General features: G+C 37.9%; 1 protein-coding gene across 1 annotated transcript in view; it reads right to left on the bottom strand.

Moving 5' to 3' along the window:
• The window catches only part of abcc1 (ATP-binding cassette, sub-family C (CFTR/MRP), member 1), a 38,327-nt gene that overhangs the window by 19,486 nt on the left and 1,702 nt on the right, over positions 1 to 17,139 (bottom strand). The window contains exons 2-16 of the mRNA XM_053337758.1: positions 14,332 to 14,508; positions 13,397 to 13,525; positions 11,080 to 11,217; positions 10,829 to 10,954; positions 9,770 to 9,831; positions 8,288 to 8,419; positions 7,960 to 8,187; positions 6,375 to 6,552; positions 5,922 to 6,083; positions 4,909 to 5,001; positions 4,525 to 4,728; positions 4,194 to 4,340; positions 2,340 to 2,427; positions 2,150 to 2,219; positions 1,306 to 1,432 (exon numbers count right to left, since the gene is read on the bottom strand). Of these exons, the coding sequence (XP_053193733.1) occupies positions 1,306 to 1,432; positions 2,150 to 2,219; positions 2,340 to 2,427; positions 4,194 to 4,340; positions 4,525 to 4,728; positions 4,909 to 5,001; positions 5,922 to 6,083; positions 6,375 to 6,552; positions 7,960 to 8,187; positions 8,288 to 8,419; positions 9,770 to 9,831; positions 10,829 to 10,954; positions 11,080 to 11,217; positions 13,397 to 13,525; positions 14,332 to 14,508 (2,061 nt within the window). The remainder of the gene's footprint in view (positions 1 to 1,305; positions 1,433 to 2,149; positions 2,220 to 2,339; positions 2,428 to 4,193; positions 4,341 to 4,524; positions 4,729 to 4,908; positions 5,002 to 5,921; positions 6,084 to 6,374; positions 6,553 to 7,959; positions 8,188 to 8,287; positions 8,420 to 9,769; positions 9,832 to 10,828; positions 10,955 to 11,079; positions 11,218 to 13,396; positions 13,526 to 14,331; positions 14,509 to 17,139) is intronic.

Genomic DNA, 17,139 nt, shown 5'->3' with positions numbered 1-17,139 from the left:
CTATTACAATTTTAGGTGTGGACCTCTAGGGCTGATTTCCTGTACAGGGATTAAGTCTAGTTAAAGACTAGATTGCTGTTTGTCATTGACTGACTGCACATCATCAACAGAATGCCATGAAATATACAGAAATCTGCTCCCCAGTGGATGAAACACTCTGATTTAAACGTAAGTCTGTAGGCTGTGCAGAAGAAGTTAACAAATAATCTAGAATCTAAGAAGACCCAGTACAGTACAATGTCATTACATGTAGTGTAATGACTTCTACCAGTCAACTTTACTACTGTAAGATGAACAAACTACATAATAAACTTCTTGACTGGTCCAGTTAGTGCCAGTATTCATTTATTACGCAACTATGACAAAGACAAGACCACAACTAAATAAATAACCTTTGAAATAGAAAACTATGATGAAATATACAACCATTTTCATCAACAAATAAAAACTATTGAGTAATGTCAAACACAGATGAATAGCCCATATTGATACAAACTCACAATTACACCCTATCCAACAGTATCCTCTACCAACCAAATGATTTCTGTTCAAAAGCTTGCTGCATTCCTCCGTGTTCTGTCTGTTAGTAATGTCAGTGAACATCACCAGCTTTTAGAAAGAAAACTGATTTGTAGAATGAACTAATCCACTGAAAATTTGACACAAAGCAGAAACAGCACAGCCGGACAAAACTACAAAAACAGGCAGGGCAGTACACTGACAGCTGTCTAGTGAAAGCCAGGCTAATGTTCATTTAACATTATTATGGGCTGTGGATGTTGAAGTAATATTAATAGTATGTTCAGTCTGACTTTCTTGTGTTTAGTATGAGTGAGTGAATGTAGCTTATGAATGATCAGAGTGATTGATTTGCCCTATAGTCATCTGATGTTACTATCTACTATAAAGAGGTCAAAAGTGGCTCATAGATACAAACATCTATAATGGTGATCTATGCTAATTATAGCTTGCTGAATTGTTTCATTGCCAAGAAAATAAAACAATCTAGATGTCATCATTAGACTAGAATCATTGTAGAAAAAATCAGGTTAATGCCCTCTCTGCATACGAGTGTGTTGATCCTGTGAAAACCTTCTTGCCTGATGTAGTTTGTCTTCTCTCACCAGTGTTTTAGTACTTTGTGAAGAACTACCATAGAAACAGCTTTAAGCTCTTAAACTCATGTCGAACCCATGCCTTGAGTTGTGAGAAAACCCTCCCACTGTGTCAGTTTCTTGTGAGTTTCAGTGTGTGTGTGTGTGTGTGTGTGTGTGTGTGTGTGTGTGAGTGTGTGTGAGGAGCCACCTTGACGGCCACAGTTCCTTCTAGTTTGTCCATCTCTCCGAGCAGAGCAGAGAGCAGTGAGGATTTTCCTGATCCAACGTGTCCCACCACAGCCACCAAAGAGCCTTCTGGGATACACACATTCAGCCTGCACACACACACAGACAGTCAACTTTCTTCAATTAAATTTAAAGGAATAATCTGTTTTTTTTTTTATAAAGAAAGAATTGCATACTTAAGAATCAATGTGTGTCACTTCTAAGTTTTAAAAACAGCTTTTATTTTGGTTGCTGCTTTGTGTGATATTGTGGGAGAACACACATAATCAGAAAAAAGAAGCAACTGAATTTTTTATTGTCTTGATGGCATGTTGATATTATCAGAGGAGAATATGACAATATTTAACCACAACAAGCTGTGAAGTTTAGAAGCTGAGAATCAAGACCTGATGCTATCAGCTATGTTCATACTAAAAGCTGATTCCACAGTTGATGTTGGAGTTTATATTATTTGATAATATATCAGCCATAATGATGAATGACATGAGCAAATATTTATGATAAGTATCCTTTAAATGTGATTATTTAAGAATTGAAGTGACTATGATATGTGATGAGTTAAATGTTTTATAGCTTATGTGAATCTGAATTCTCCCGAGGGGTTCAATAAAAGATACATCTCATCTCTCTCATCTCATACATTATTACATTTAAAATGAGAAAAAACAAATACAACAAAAATATATTCAGGCACAGAAAAGATAAAGTGTAGTGTAAAGCTGAACTGTAACAAACATTCAATGAAGTTGTGTTTAGTGTCGGCAGGCCTGTATTATAACCATTTTGTCACAGTATAAGACACACACCTCTTGAGTGTTGGTGATTCAGATCTGGACCAGCTGAAAACTCCTTCCACTATGGAGATACTGTGAGGAGCTGGAGAGGAAGAAAGAAAGGATGTATGAATATACTTTTATGGTATGGAAAAGAGAATCTACACATGCAGGAATGTAAAAATTGTGAGAGAAGAGAAAGGAGACAGAACGAGAAACTCACAGCCTGCTACTGTGTTATGTTCCACACTGTCCTCCTGCAGCTCCTCATGTGATAGAAACACTCTCAAGCGCTTCAGGGACACACTGGCCTGAACACACAAACACACACACACACACACACACACAGTGTGTCAGCTTGACAGGGACTGAATGTTCAAATGGTGACTGTTCTTATACACACACACATGCATTTATAGATGGTTTCTGTTTTGTCAAGTTTCCACAATAAAACCCTCAAACAACAGAAATATTTATTATGAAACCCTTCATATTATTTAAAGACTGTGTAAAGTGAATTCAGACATTTTCTTCTAAACACATTAAATAGGTCATAAATGTATTTCTAAAAAAGGTGTAAAAAGCATTTCAACCATTTAGATTTGAATTGTGGAGCTAGGCTTCACAAACTGTGTTTCAACATTTCTGTGTTCAGGATTTAGTGGGGGGGGTCTGATTAGCATAAACCCGCCCCTGCTGCTGTAGAGGTAGAAATACATTCAGCACACACTACTACTACTACAGTCTACAGTTAGCGGAGTTAGCCGCCGAGTTAGCCACCGAGCTAGCAGTTGGGCTAGCGGCAGAAAGCTCTCAGACCTAGCGTCCATGTTTCTGGTAGAGGTGGTAACTTTGATTGACAGGTGACACTTGGTAGGGGGCGGGGTTTCAGCGGACTCCCACAGTGTTTGGTAGCAGAGAAAGAGGCTGAGTTTTACACAACTTTGAAGCCTAATTTCATATATTTGGTGATTTTTTTAATCATTCAAATTTGTCAGGGTGGTTAACAACACACTTTCCTGTGGTATGTCAAACTCAGAACACATATTTATTCTTACTTTACACGGACTTTAATATAACAATAAGTCATTTCTAATCCATTATGACATCAAGTCAATTGATGATTAGCTTAGCTTGGAATAATGTAAAGATCAATAAAGGGTCAGTTCACATAAATTGCTGATAAACACATTTGCTCATTAACCTGTCAGGTTTCTCTGCACGCATAGAGTTTTGGTTTTATGTGTCCACATTTTGCGACCTTCGACATTTTCATGTGAAAAATATGCTTGTAGAAAATGCACTTAAATTCTTTGGAAAATTAAGTTACAGACATACAAGTGACCAGGTGAGAAATCAGGCAATGTGGTAAATGAAACACCTCTATCACTTGAACTGTACCTGGGTTTCACAATTCTTACTGCAGTGATCTGATATCTTAAATGTCATGTGAACAAGAACCAGTTTCCATAATGGGATACACTGATATCCTCAGCTTCATCTCTCCTGGTGAAAGCTCATTTCTTGACCATGTATACAGATAACTTGAGTTTCTAATCAGCCTGTGACAGAGAGATTCGTCATTGTATTGAAAATGATTCCATTGAAAGTTTAAGATTACACATGTAACTCAATACTAAACACATCCTGTAGACACAGAGGATTGAAGCTGCTCATGCTGCCCCCTTCTGTGTAGACATGATATAAGCAACCTCTACAAATCCCTTCCCATGGCTTAACATTTAACTGTTTGTAAAATTCAAATACATTTATGCAGTAAGGGAAAATATGGAAGGAAAAAGAGGTCAAAAACACATAATATCTGAAGTCAGGTGTCATCACACTGTTAACATGAGCTCTCATTAAATGCTGTCCTTTATTTCAGACTCTAAAATCTCATCTTCATGTGTGTTTTAGCTACAATCATCATATACTAATTGAAACTTGAAGCTTTATCCCCATATTACTGCTTACAATGCTTCAGTTCCATGGCCAAAACCAAACACTGGACTTCTTCTGTTCCTTATTACAAATTGTATGTATGTGTGTGCGTGTGTGTGAATGGAGACACACCCACCTGCACCATACTGCTGATGACCATAGGTAGCATGTTGAGAGGAAAACGAAGGATGTTGAATAGAGCTAGAGACACGAAGGCCTTCTCAGCATCCAGCACATTCTCTTCATCGCTCAGCACGTACACAGTGAAAGTGGATAGAGCAACCTGTGTGGTAAGAAGGGAGGAGAGTGAATGACAAAGTGATTTTAAATGTGATCATCTCTTTTCAAATGACTCTGATAAACATTTTATTTGTAGTCTGTGACTTGTATCATTGTGTCCAGTGTGTACAGTTGGTGATGTGTCTGTAGTTTGGACATGATGCTTCTTCTTCCTGTGCTGGACTCACCAGGAACGGTGCACAGACCCAGGTGAAGGTGGACACTGCACCCAGGTATGCGGCCTTCTTCAGGACCTGGAGCTCACTCTCACGGATTTCTGACACCTTGTCCTTAAAGGCCAGCTCCCAGGCGTACAGCTTCAGCACCTTGATGCCGTTCAGCATCTCATTCATCAGCTTGATGCGATTGTCCTTACTCTTCATCTGAGCCACCTGCAAACACACACAAACTGAACAGTGGATCCTCACTACACATAAATTGGTTGAGCGGTTCAGGTGTGTGTTCCATCCATGAGTGAAAATAACATTACAAAAGGCTGGAAAACCCAGGAAGTGGATCTAGTCATGAAGGTTTGTATGGTTCAGAGAAGATTCATGTAAGAAAAGTATTACCTGGTAGGTTTTGGTTTTCATGGCGATGACAGCATTAACAGGAACCATCAGAACCATCACAGCCACTCCAGCCAGCACAGACGGACCCAGGTTCTGTTCAACAAAGAAACAATAAAAACACATTAAGGGATGATCCAGAAGAACATTTTATAGAATATGAAGAATACAACAAAATGTTTGAATTTTGTACATTTGCATATACTTTTTTTCCCCCACATTATTTCACGAGTCCAGTTAAAAGAAATGTGTATATGGTGTTTTTACAACTCTCATTTGTAAAAATGAACAGTATGTAAGGGTTTATAAATAAATCACCCAAAATAAAATACTTCATGCCAATAGGAATCAAATTGAAGACTTTTCCATGCCATGACTTAATCTTTCCTGCCTGCTGCTTCATTTGTAGATCAATTCCAGAAAGGTGACACGTTTTTTCTTGTGTGAACAAGATAATAAATGATAAAGATAATAAAGTATACATTCATAAAACATGATACATTACTGTAACTAATTTACTGCTAATTACTACTAGTTTACTATAAATTCATATATAGCTAACTGCCAATTTCAGATGCACACAGCCACCATAAAAATGGAGAAAAATCTGCTAATGTTGGAACAAGCACCAATCAGAGAGCAGCCTCAGGTCACCTGCTTGCCACAACTAGAAGGACCTTCATACACACTCATATGGTTGGTTGCCCCTCACACAGGAGGTATAGATATTCACACAGAAATTAACTAAATTCAATATAAGGACAGATTTATTTATTTTTTGCTGAAGGGGAGTGATGATGTATATTGGTGAGGACCTATGGGACGGTTGTGAGGATTGTTTATTGTTCTTTTAGTGGTTTGTGGCTGCAGACTGTATCAACACATGTATTCAATCATATATGTACATTTTTACTTTATTGACTATATAACTTCTGCTTGTTGTAAGTGTACTGTCTGGTTGTGTACTGGTGTGTTGGCTGGTTATGATGGTGCTAACAGCTGCTGTGTAATCTTACCTGCCAGAGAAAGTAAAGGGCCAGTACCACCTGCAGAGGAGCAGACCATATCATGTTGATGTAAGTGATGAGATCCATAAAGCGCTGAGCGTCCACAGACATCAGGTTGACGATCTCTCCCACAGTGGAGGTACGACGTGCTGCGCTGCTGATAACCAAGGCCTAAAAGAGCACATCCAGGGAGGGATACACCCCTACAAGGGTTAGAGTCCAACTGTAGATCACAGCCACAGCAAGCACACAGCTGACCAGAATAAATGTTTGATGTTACTATAAGTTTTAATCAACTTCAAATTTAGAAATCATGACAGCTGATTCAAACAAATAACCTTTTCCGTGGTGAAAGAATAGAAAGAAATGAGCAGTGCCTGATTTTGCTCATTATTTACTTTGTACTTTTGCAACATTTTGGTTATTCTTTACTAAAATGAAATCTAATCTCTGTGCCTGTACCTTCCTGTAGACGGCTCCAATGATGGCGGTGCGCAGACGCATGCCTGAGACGAAGCACACGTGGAAATACCTCTGGAGGATGAGCGACTGTACACAGGTGCATATAAAGAGCAGAGCTGTGTAGAAGAAGCCCTGCCAGGAGGGGGCGCTGGAGTTGTTGACAAATGAGATCAACAGCCTGGATGGGATCAAATGAGAGAAAGGCAAAAGTCAGATTTCTTTGTAATGCTAAACACAAAGTGCCTTGAAATGACATGACTTAACTATTTATATGAACTATTTCCTTAACATTATTAAAATTTTTCAAAAATGCCATAAAAAAGAAAGTATGCAAGTAGAAAAGAAGATCAAAAAGATGAAACACCTGCTCACTTTTATTTGATTTTACTTTTGTTTTGTCTTTTTAACCTAGTTATAATAAACCTGTTCTCTTATTCTCTCTTTATTTATTTATTTATATATATTTTTTATTTTTATTTTTATTTTCTCTTATCTATTTTTCTTTCTTTATTTATTTATTTTTTTAAACAATTTTATCATTCTTTTTTTCTCTTGCATGCATTGGTCTCTTATTTATTTTTTCTTTGTTTTTGTTCCATCTCTTTAAGTTGTCTTTGGTCTACACTTTGAAAACAGCTTATTCTTATGTACTTGCTCCTATGCTAAAAAATAGCAACAGGTTAATAGTATATAATATTTAAATATCTGTCAGAGTGTTTCAAATCATAATCATATCTAAATAGGAAATAACAGTGGATTATAAGACAAGCAGCTGCTAAATACAACATGATCATGTGACATGACCTAACATAACAGGTTCATGCCGAGCATCTGAATATATTTAAACCCTTACATGCTGTTTGACCTGTTTTGACATTTAACAGCTGTAATAACGCACATGTCTTTTAACCTCAAATTTGATGATTTTTCCTAAAGTGGCCAAAAATGTACACAAATGAAAATATTTTAAATGTTATACTTTTGTATAGATGCTGTATAGAAGTTTTGTCCATTGAGGCTGTTCTGGGTCAAATGATCTCTGTATCTATGTCCATGTGTTTTAGTGAAATGAATAGTTCATAGTTTTAATAAGATAGTAGTTTTTTATGATGTAGCAGTGAAGACTGATGGCTCTAATGGTTCTACAATAAACCCCACACTTCCATAAAGTTCTGCTCATTTTACCTTTACATTAAATACATTTACATCATTATTGCTATGTTATATTTTCATGTCTTAGGTAAAATAGGACATGATATTGTGGAGAGTAGCTGTTTTTTCTCCAACAATGAAAAAATACACTCTCTCTGCTCTCTGAAACATCCATCAAGGTTTAATCACATTTATTGATCAGTCAGATCGACTATTGATGCTTTAACAACCAACTGGTGTCTTTTATATGGTCTTCATGCTCCATAATTGCACTATATAAGGAGGTAGCCTCTGAATTAGAGCCCCAAACAATGAAGAACAAACCTAAATTTATGAAAGGCACATATATGAACCCCATTTCATACAAATCAAATACTGCTACCAGGTCATTTCATTAAGATCTATATGTTGAGGGGAAACTGGGGTTACATACCGGAGGATCTCAGGCCCAACGAACATGAGGATGTCCTGGATGATTTTATAGAAGCAGGAGATGAGGAAGTATGGCCCAAAAGTCAGGCACAGCGCCCAGAACAGGGACGGCTCCTTTGTCTTATGGGGTTTTTTAACAATCAATATTTCAGACTCCTCCACAACTCCATCCTGTTTGCCCTCAGTGTGCTGGACCCGCTTGGGGGAGTACAACGTCTTCTGCTCTGTACTGGGAAGAAAGAAGGGAAGGAAAGGCAAACATTCAAAACTCTAAATAATATAGTTTGCTGAGGAATATCCAAAAATCTCTGCTGTACTGAGCTCCAGACCTTTTGACTTTTTGGCACTCTGTGTTCCAGCGATGTACCAGCTGTGGAACTACTCCCTGAGAACGGTCATCAGGGTTCAGAGACCACAGGTCCTTCTCCTCTAGAGGGTGCTTGTAGCCTACGATCATCATCCTGGTGAAGAGAGAAGCATGTAAGTCTCATAATACAAAAGAGGATTAGGAGGTGCAATCTGAGACCGAAGTGGAGCAGCAGGGTCACGACTTACAAAAGCAAAACAATATGAGCAGTGTATGATCACGCTGCATGAACACTGTGTATCTCATTATGTTTACTGTGCTGCAGGTGTGTTTGGTGAAACTGTCACACAACAGGTAGGTGTGTGTGTGTGCACAGAAACCAGACAACTGATTGTCACGTTTTTTGGGGGTTTTCCAACCTGTTTTTTTAAACTGTGACATTTATTTATTGTTTTTATTTATTACATTTAGCATTGTGTGGAATATGTCTGAGCCAATGTGTGGAGGATGCCTTCTTTTCAACTGATAGACACTCCAATTTCATTGTATGGTTTTTTAAGAATGCAGTGACAATAAAATACATCTGTTCTGTTCTATTCTATTCTATTCTATTCTATTCTATTCTATCCTGTCCTGTCCTGTCCTGTCCTGTCCTGTCCTGTCCTGTCCTGTCCTGTCGCGTTGCGTTGCGTTGTGTGCTATTCGAAATATTGAGTTCCAAGATTTCCACCCAGCAGCAGTGTTATCCAATCAGAATAAAATAAGTGTTGATAGCTTCTTTTCACTTTGAACTCTCTTATATTAGTATGATTGAGTTAGAGATAAGTAAGTATAATAAAAGACCAAAGGAAATAGTTTAGGGGGATCAGGTATATGTTGTAGTTTCTGTTCAGGTATCTGATCTGTTATTGTAACAGTACACTGTGGGAAAAGAAGCCTCAGCTCTAACAACGCTTCTCTATGAGAAATACTCCTGTCTAAGATCACACTCTCTTTAAAACATTCTATACACATTTACATTTGTGAGATTTTTCAGCTTTTTGTTGAATAACGTTGTTGATCAGTCTAAAGTGCAAATGATAATGACCTACAGTTGTTTACTGAATGATAGTCATGTTCTCACTCTGAGATAGAGACAGTAATGGTGGGCATTACAACACAGTGCACCACATCAACTGTCTGGGGGACTCATCCATACACAGTAGTATATGCCTAATTCATTCAAAAGAATCAAACCATCAAAGATGCCCTCCAAACATGTATAAACTATCATTTCTATCTTATATGAAAGAACATGAAAATCAACAATCTTGTTAAAATCCTTACAATAACAGCTACTTGTTCTATCATATAAATCAAATAATACAGAAATATGCAAATATGTTTAACGGTTGGGTAGAGATGTGTCTCCTGCTTCACTGAAAAGTCCATTCTCACACACACACACACACACACACACACACACACACACACACAGAGAGTGAAGTATTACTGCTCTGCTTACCTTGTGATCCACCAGAAGGTTATCCTGGAGAGGAAAGAAGCTCCAAACTCAGGGCAGGGATTCTGCACAGATAAACATTACATTCAGACACAACCACTAAATATTTCGATACTGCTGAGAAACAGATAAGTCCTACAGAGAATGAGGTTTAACAGCATCTATAAGGTTCACACAGATTACATATATGATGGCCGATAGAAAGAACATGCTTTACTGGTTCCTAAGCAACCTGGCCTGATGCTATGTATGATACTATGTACTTCTTGAACTTTTCTACAAATGGTCATGACACTTAGAATACTGTAGGACTGATGAGATTGATGAGCTAGCAGGAGTCACATGATCATCCTGTCTGTTTGTTTTTTTAATTCTACTGGATCAAAACATTGTAGACACCCAAGAAGTGAACTGACTCCCTTTTCTCCTCTCCTCTTACAGTGGGGGTCTGATAGCATGATGACACTGACCAGAATTAAAACTCTTGGAAAGCCAGATGCCTAATAAACTTAAGACTAACTCATCTCCACACAGACTGGGAGATTTCTAAGACTATGTGTTGTTTTCTGAACTGTTAAGATGTCAAATAAAGATAAAATAAGACATTATTCCTTTACAGAAGTTAAGGTTCACTTTCCAGAGTGTCCCTCAGCAACTATTTATCATTTGGTTTATTGTTGTGTGAGATTATTTGCTTCATTGTGTATTTTTAAGATGTGTAGTTATAAATAAATGCTATAGATGTGATGTTATAAATAAACATCTTCATTATCTAAGAAGTTGTTGTTTCTTTGAATCCAGCAGAAATGTGCTCACTGTTGAGAGCTCCAACTTCAGATAAAGTGTGAGTAAGGAGTGTTGCCTCCTATTATAATTAGTGAAAGAATAAAGTAGTGATGGTCCTACAGGGGCTTGCTCTTACAACTAGAATAATAAGACATAATTCAGCTTCCATGTAGTAATTACATTAGAGTATGTTATTTAATCTAAAAGTTTCCAACCCTCTAGTGACACAGTGACATCAGCCTTCATAGAGAGGAGCAGGGAGATAAAGAGACTCACCGGGTCTTTAACAGCTGGGGAGAAAAGGGGCAGCTGGTCTGACAAACAGGACAGGAATAGAGCAACCAGCAGCAGAGCGTAGTAGATGTAGAAGGTGGTGTACCTCCACACACACACTGTTGATGGCTGAAAAACACAAAAAAGTAACACAAGTAAAGTTTGTGATGCATTTGGCAGCTGTGTTTACGTGCTCAGGAATGATTAACTTAGTTTGATGAAATGTAGTTGAGTTGTAATGAGTACAGACTGACCTGGTCCAGAGCCTGGAGGATCTTGGACCTGAAGGTGACTGTGGCACATGCCAGAGCCAGCAACCAGTAGATCAGCATCACTCCAGATGACTGAACACCTTTCATCCTTTCGTACTGGATTAACAAGGTGGCCAGCAACTAGAACACACACACACACACACACACACACACACACACACACACACACACACACACACACACACACACACACACACACACACACAATTATAAATCATACTGCACAAGACATACGTGCATTTTAAAACAAATACAATTCCATCCTTACAACCATTCTGTAATAAATAGGAAGGCAGTGCATATTGCCAAGGGTGTCATTTCCATTAGGGATGTGGGGGAACATGTGATCTCATTTTCATGCACAGGGTGTGAAGCATACTGCTGTTAACATGGGATGCACTGAGCCTATATGTGCTGGTTTGTATGAAAGGCCACAAGTGTCACGGAAAGAGGAAAAAAGAATTCATTAGTTTCACTAAACTGGGTTGGAAAAATGATACACGTCCCTCCCACATCCATGTCATATGTCTGAATGTTAGGTGATAGCCAATCAGATAGCTTGTTACATCTCAGCTCATGGCCAATTAGCATGAGACAATTTCTTGTGTCATGACATGAAGAGGTTAGATGAAGATGACTCTACAAATCCATTAGTGAATAGGACAAGGAAAAGCAAAAAGGACATGGAAATACAAATAGAAAACTGAATTGCCCTTTTAAATGCCTGATTAAAAGTTGTATTCTTAATTCAGTTTGTGAACTCAGTTATTTATTTCTGTTTTTAAAACCTGCATTTTGAAATTGATTTTGAAATTCACTTCTTTATTTGGGAATTCCTTCATGTATATTTTAAATGATGTTTGATGGTGTGGTGAAAATGAGTGAACAGTATTCTGTCACTTACTGCTGCAGAATAAGCACAGAAACCTCTGTGCATCATATGCACACTTGACCTGTTGGTTATGGTCAATGATTCTATGCAGTTTTTAATGCAAATCAACAGGTGTGAACTCAGCATTTTATATCACAACACTGTGAGGAGTAAAACCATGTGAGTGTTTTATCTTCAAAGTTTATTAGTGGATCACAAACAGGACCATGTTTATCTAACAATATGAAGATTAAATCAACTATTTAATTCCCAAAACATCAGTGTTTAAAAAAAAAATGTAATTACATCTAAAATACTAAAGCACATTTTAAACGTTTGTAATTCATTTGTTAAATAGGATGGCCCACAAACCCTGATGAAGTATTCTTTCTGATCACACCCCATACCCATGTGTGTCACAGGAACACCTGGTGCACCACCAAAATATTAAAAGTGTGTGTGTTTGTGCTGGATACACTCCCACCATGCTGTGCAGGTCTCACTTGACTATGAAGTTAGAGCCCTTATTATTTCAGGGTGACTTTTTTACTAAAGTGTCTCTCAACATTAAAAAACAATAATTGTCATCTTATCACCTTGAACGCAAAGTAACAAGCTTCAATGCAAAGTCGATTAGTTTAGTTTAGTTTAGTTTATTTGGATCCCCATTAGCTGTTACCCAGGCAACAGCTACTCTTCCTGGGGTCCATGTTAAAATAAATACAACCAATTACATTACAATTACAATATACCATAAATGCATACCTATTAGTGCTGCCAGTCTTCCTCTGTCAACTTCATTCATCATTATTTTCAATTTTAATTTTATTTTTAATATTCAAATTTTATTAGAATGTTAAATGCTCAAATGTAGCCTATTATTCATATTTACTACTTTACACTGTATACAAATGCTTATGCACTGTAGTTATATGTTCTTTCCACTAGAGGACATTCAAATATTACTATCAAACAGGTGATAGCTTTCTTGCTCAATAATAATTCAACTTTAGCACAAATAAAAGGTTAACACAATTACATAAAAAAAAAAAAATACACATTCAAATAGTAATTTCTGCATTCGATTATGATTTGATTTACATTTGACACCCGAAAATTCATTCCAACAGCTCTACTGCAAATAACACTAAAGTAAACAATATCTAATCTAAACTCAACTAGTCTATTTCAGAAAATAAAAACTACAAGCATGTAAACTACATTTATTTTAAAAACTAATACTACACATAAATAAACATCTAACATCCAGAACAAAAAAATGAAAATTTAAAATGAAATAAATTCCAACTACACTTGGCTCTGCTTTAAAGTGAGCTGATCAATCTTTATTTATATAGCACCAAATCACAACACATGTTATCTCAAGGCACTTTACACATAGAGCAGAAATGCCACAGATCAACTCACCATGCTGAAGCCCAGTAAGGTTGGACTGACTAGGTGAACGGGTGCAGGTGATCTGCTGCCATGACTTCTTTCCCAGAAAGAATAGAAAACGTCTGCCCAGCAGATAATCCATAATAGAAAGCCAACAGCCTGTAGACAGAACACATGTTTGATGTATGTTTTCATTAACAGTAGTAACAATGACTCAATAAGAAGGACCATTAAATGACACTAACATTTAAATGTCGTTTAACTGATTACCAAATTACCAAAATAAGTGAGGGAGAGAGAGAAGAGGAGAGAGACAGCACTGATGACTTAGTTATGCAGTAGAATTAAATCTGAGCCTCCATTCTTGATTGTGTTGCACAAATGCAAATCAAATACACATCTATGGGCTTGATGAGCACACTCACACCCTAAAAAAGAGTGTGTCAAAAAGCAAAGTGAAAGTGGAAATCTGATTAATCACAGGCATCTACATCTAAAAACATCATCTATCCAGTAACTGTTGCAGACCACCACCATTAACCGACAGTATCATTCAATACCATCAACTGTGTTCTGCACCTTCCCAGCATGAGTATAATCCTTCTAGATATAAAGAATTCCTTTTATATTTTCATAGACACATCATAAACATCAGAGCCAAATTTAGTTGCCTAATCTAATATTTCATAGGTGACTCCCTAAAAAGAGAGAGAGAGAAACGGAACATGAAGGGAGAGGAAGGAAGGAAGTGCAACTGACAATGTACTATTATTAGATATTGGTGAAATGTAATATAAGTCTATATAGTTGTGGTTTATCAGTGAAGTGAATCTCTGCTAACAGTGACAAGCAGACAGAGAGCTGTCTCATAAGAACAGGTCCACACAGGTTTATTCACATGTCTCCTGTATTCTAGTACTTCTAGTATGACAGGTTACATTTTTAACAAGAGTCACATCACTCACAGTTTTGGCTTTGTTGAGGTGACTCATACATATGTAGCCATGGTTATGGCTGCGGAGGTAGATGAGGTAGATGGGGGCACACAGCCAGAGGTAGAGGCATGGCAGCCATACCAGCACAGTGTTCTGGAAGCACTGGGTGAGGTCTGGGTTAGAAGTGTACCATGTACGGTTCCAGTCCTGGTCAGTCAAGAAAGAAAATCATCACAATGTTATTCAAAGAAATGACTATTAGCCAAACTCATATTACACAGAGCCAACACATTCAATGTTAATTCATGTTTATGAGAGAATATTAGTCACATTAACAGTGAAACACTGTGGATATCATGTGTAGCATAAATACTGGGGTAGAAGTTAAAAGTCTAATAATACAGTGTTGTTCCCTATACAACGAGCCTTCCAACAGTCTGATTTAAAACGATTGAGTCTGGTAATGTTGCATTATGTCTAAACACTTGACATTTCATTGCTGTCACACAGTAGAGGATTAGGGCCACTGCGGGGAAAAAAGTGAGTTCTGACTTTTTTCTCAGATTTCTCACTTTAAACTCAGAATTCTCACTTTAAACTCAGATTTCTCACTTTAAACTCAGAATTCTTCCGTACTGTCAAATTTTGCTAAACATTTTTACGGATCTTTTCCCCCTCCGTTTTCCCTGGCATCGTTTCAAGAATATTTGCGTACAAACAGATCCATCTCAACACGACTCAACACGCTACTTCATATTCCAGCCTATAGGCGGCGCTGTTTCAGTTTCAGAAATTCACCAAAATCGGAGAGGAAGAGGCAGAGCATGCGCATAAAGCTTGAGTGTTGTTTACAAATCGGCTAAGGCTAAGCTTGAGGGGTGTGGCGATGACATCATTGAAACGCAGGTATGCGTTTTCACCATCCAAATGAACACTCAAGGGCTGCGTTTGCAAATTTTTTCACCCTGGGACCAGGTTTCAGAAAGCTTCGTTTTCAGGCAATGCATTTACAGTATTTGTTTGGACGATCGGCCAAAACGATGCAAAACATCTCCGTGTGGATGGCCCCTTAGTGCTGTTTGTTAACCCTGTGAGTCCTGGGCCCATTATTGACCACAAACTAAAAGAAGCAATATACAAATGCAAATGTTAATTGTGTCATGTAACAGTTTTTACTACCAGTTAGATGTAGTGGTGATCAGTCTCTCACATTCCAACAAACAACAGAACCAAAGGCTACATTTGTCTCAACAATAGAAGGAGAGGAGTTTGAAACATTAATGGAGTTATACAAAGTCTACTCTCACTGGGGTTATACATTCAATCCATTTGGTCCAACTTTGGTAGAATTTGTCTTTTTGAGTCCTCAAAGAGTAAGTCCATTTTTCCATCTTAAATAATTTTAATAATTGTTCAAATTAAAAACAATTGTTTAATAATCCACAGTAGGAGGTGTTGTATTTAGCCTCTTTTTTACTCGCAGCCAAAAGGGCCTACAGCGGCTTTGTATCCCTCCTCTGAAAACAGAATAAAGTATCTCCAGGTTCATGGCACAATATTTTGTGGATACCCTTCCAATATTAACTCAGTTTAGGGCATTCCCGGAATATGTGGGAGTGGTTAGCCTCCGTTGGTTCACATTGCCTCCAACACATCATTACATTTTTCCTCTTTGAACTAATAACACACAAATCACTATATTGTTCCTGTCTATATTGAATACATCATTGAATAGTCACAGTGTGGGTTGGATCAGGTATGTGAGCTCTCAGGCTACTGGCGTCAACAACAGATAACTAGAGTCAGGAGTCAGCAAACCTGGAGTCAAATCAATGAGATTGGAGGTGTGGGTCCATTTCTAAAGTCACTCACACATTCTGAGTTTGAATGAACAGCATATCTGCTGATGTGGAGCAAGACATCTCAGAAGACTCATGAAAGTCATGTTATAGAGTCAGTCAGTCCACAGTTAGATTAATTGTCTATAGATGGAGATGGTTAAGTACTGTAGCAAGTCTTCCTAGAAGCTGGTTAAGATGATAACACAGAATGTTCAGTGAAGTAAAACAGAAGCCCAGAGTAACAGCTAAAGGCTAGAGACATGAGAGGAAGCCACTGAAACTAAAGAATCATCACTGTGTCTCTGTGTTTGCCATAGTGCACATTGAAAAATATATATCATTGTGGCGTGAGCAAAAGTTAAGGCTCTCTGGTTTCAGATGTTAATCAGCTGGTCAGGTTTGAGGCATCATTAGGAAACATCAGCTGGTGCCAGTTCAAAATCTTTCCTTCTTCTTTCCGAGCTGTTGTGTGAACAGTCAGTAAGCGCAGCAGCTCCTCACTGTTCAGTAAAGTGCTGGTATGATAGAGAGATCAATCAGACCCCTCATGTGAGTGTAACAAGCAGCAGGAAGGTTGATCACACTGAGCAGTGATGGTTCAGAGATGATCCAACAAACTAAACCTGCTCCCTCATCACACAATCATACATTAGAACATCTACTGAAGAGCTGCAGACTGATGAAGGTTAAATCAAAGTCTAGACATCATCAGTAAAGGCGTGTTTGGAGGAAAAAGAAGTGGCATTAAGCAGCTCTTCATCATGGAGGAGGATGTGTCATATTTGGAACAGGAAACGTTCCAGATTCCACTAAATATCAGTGAATTGTGGAAGCAAACATCACAGTGTCTGTAAAACAGCTGAAGTTTCTATTACAGGATGATGATCCTCAACAGACCTTCCAAATCCACCATGGAGCACCTCAAGAGACCCTCACAGACCCCATGACACTTAAATACAAGTGAACATCTGTGAGATCTTTAAAGAGCTGAGAATGT

The sequence above is a fragment of the Scomber japonicus genome, chromosome 18 (genome assembly GCF_027409825.1).
Source record: "Scomber japonicus isolate fScoJap1 chromosome 18, fScoJap1.pri, whole genome shotgun sequence".
Lineage (NCBI taxonomy): Eukaryota > Metazoa > Chordata > Actinopteri > Scombriformes > Scombridae > Scomber > Scomber japonicus.
The sequence above is the reverse complement of the archived record's forward strand: the minus strand, read 5'-3'. Positions and strand labels throughout refer to the sequence as shown.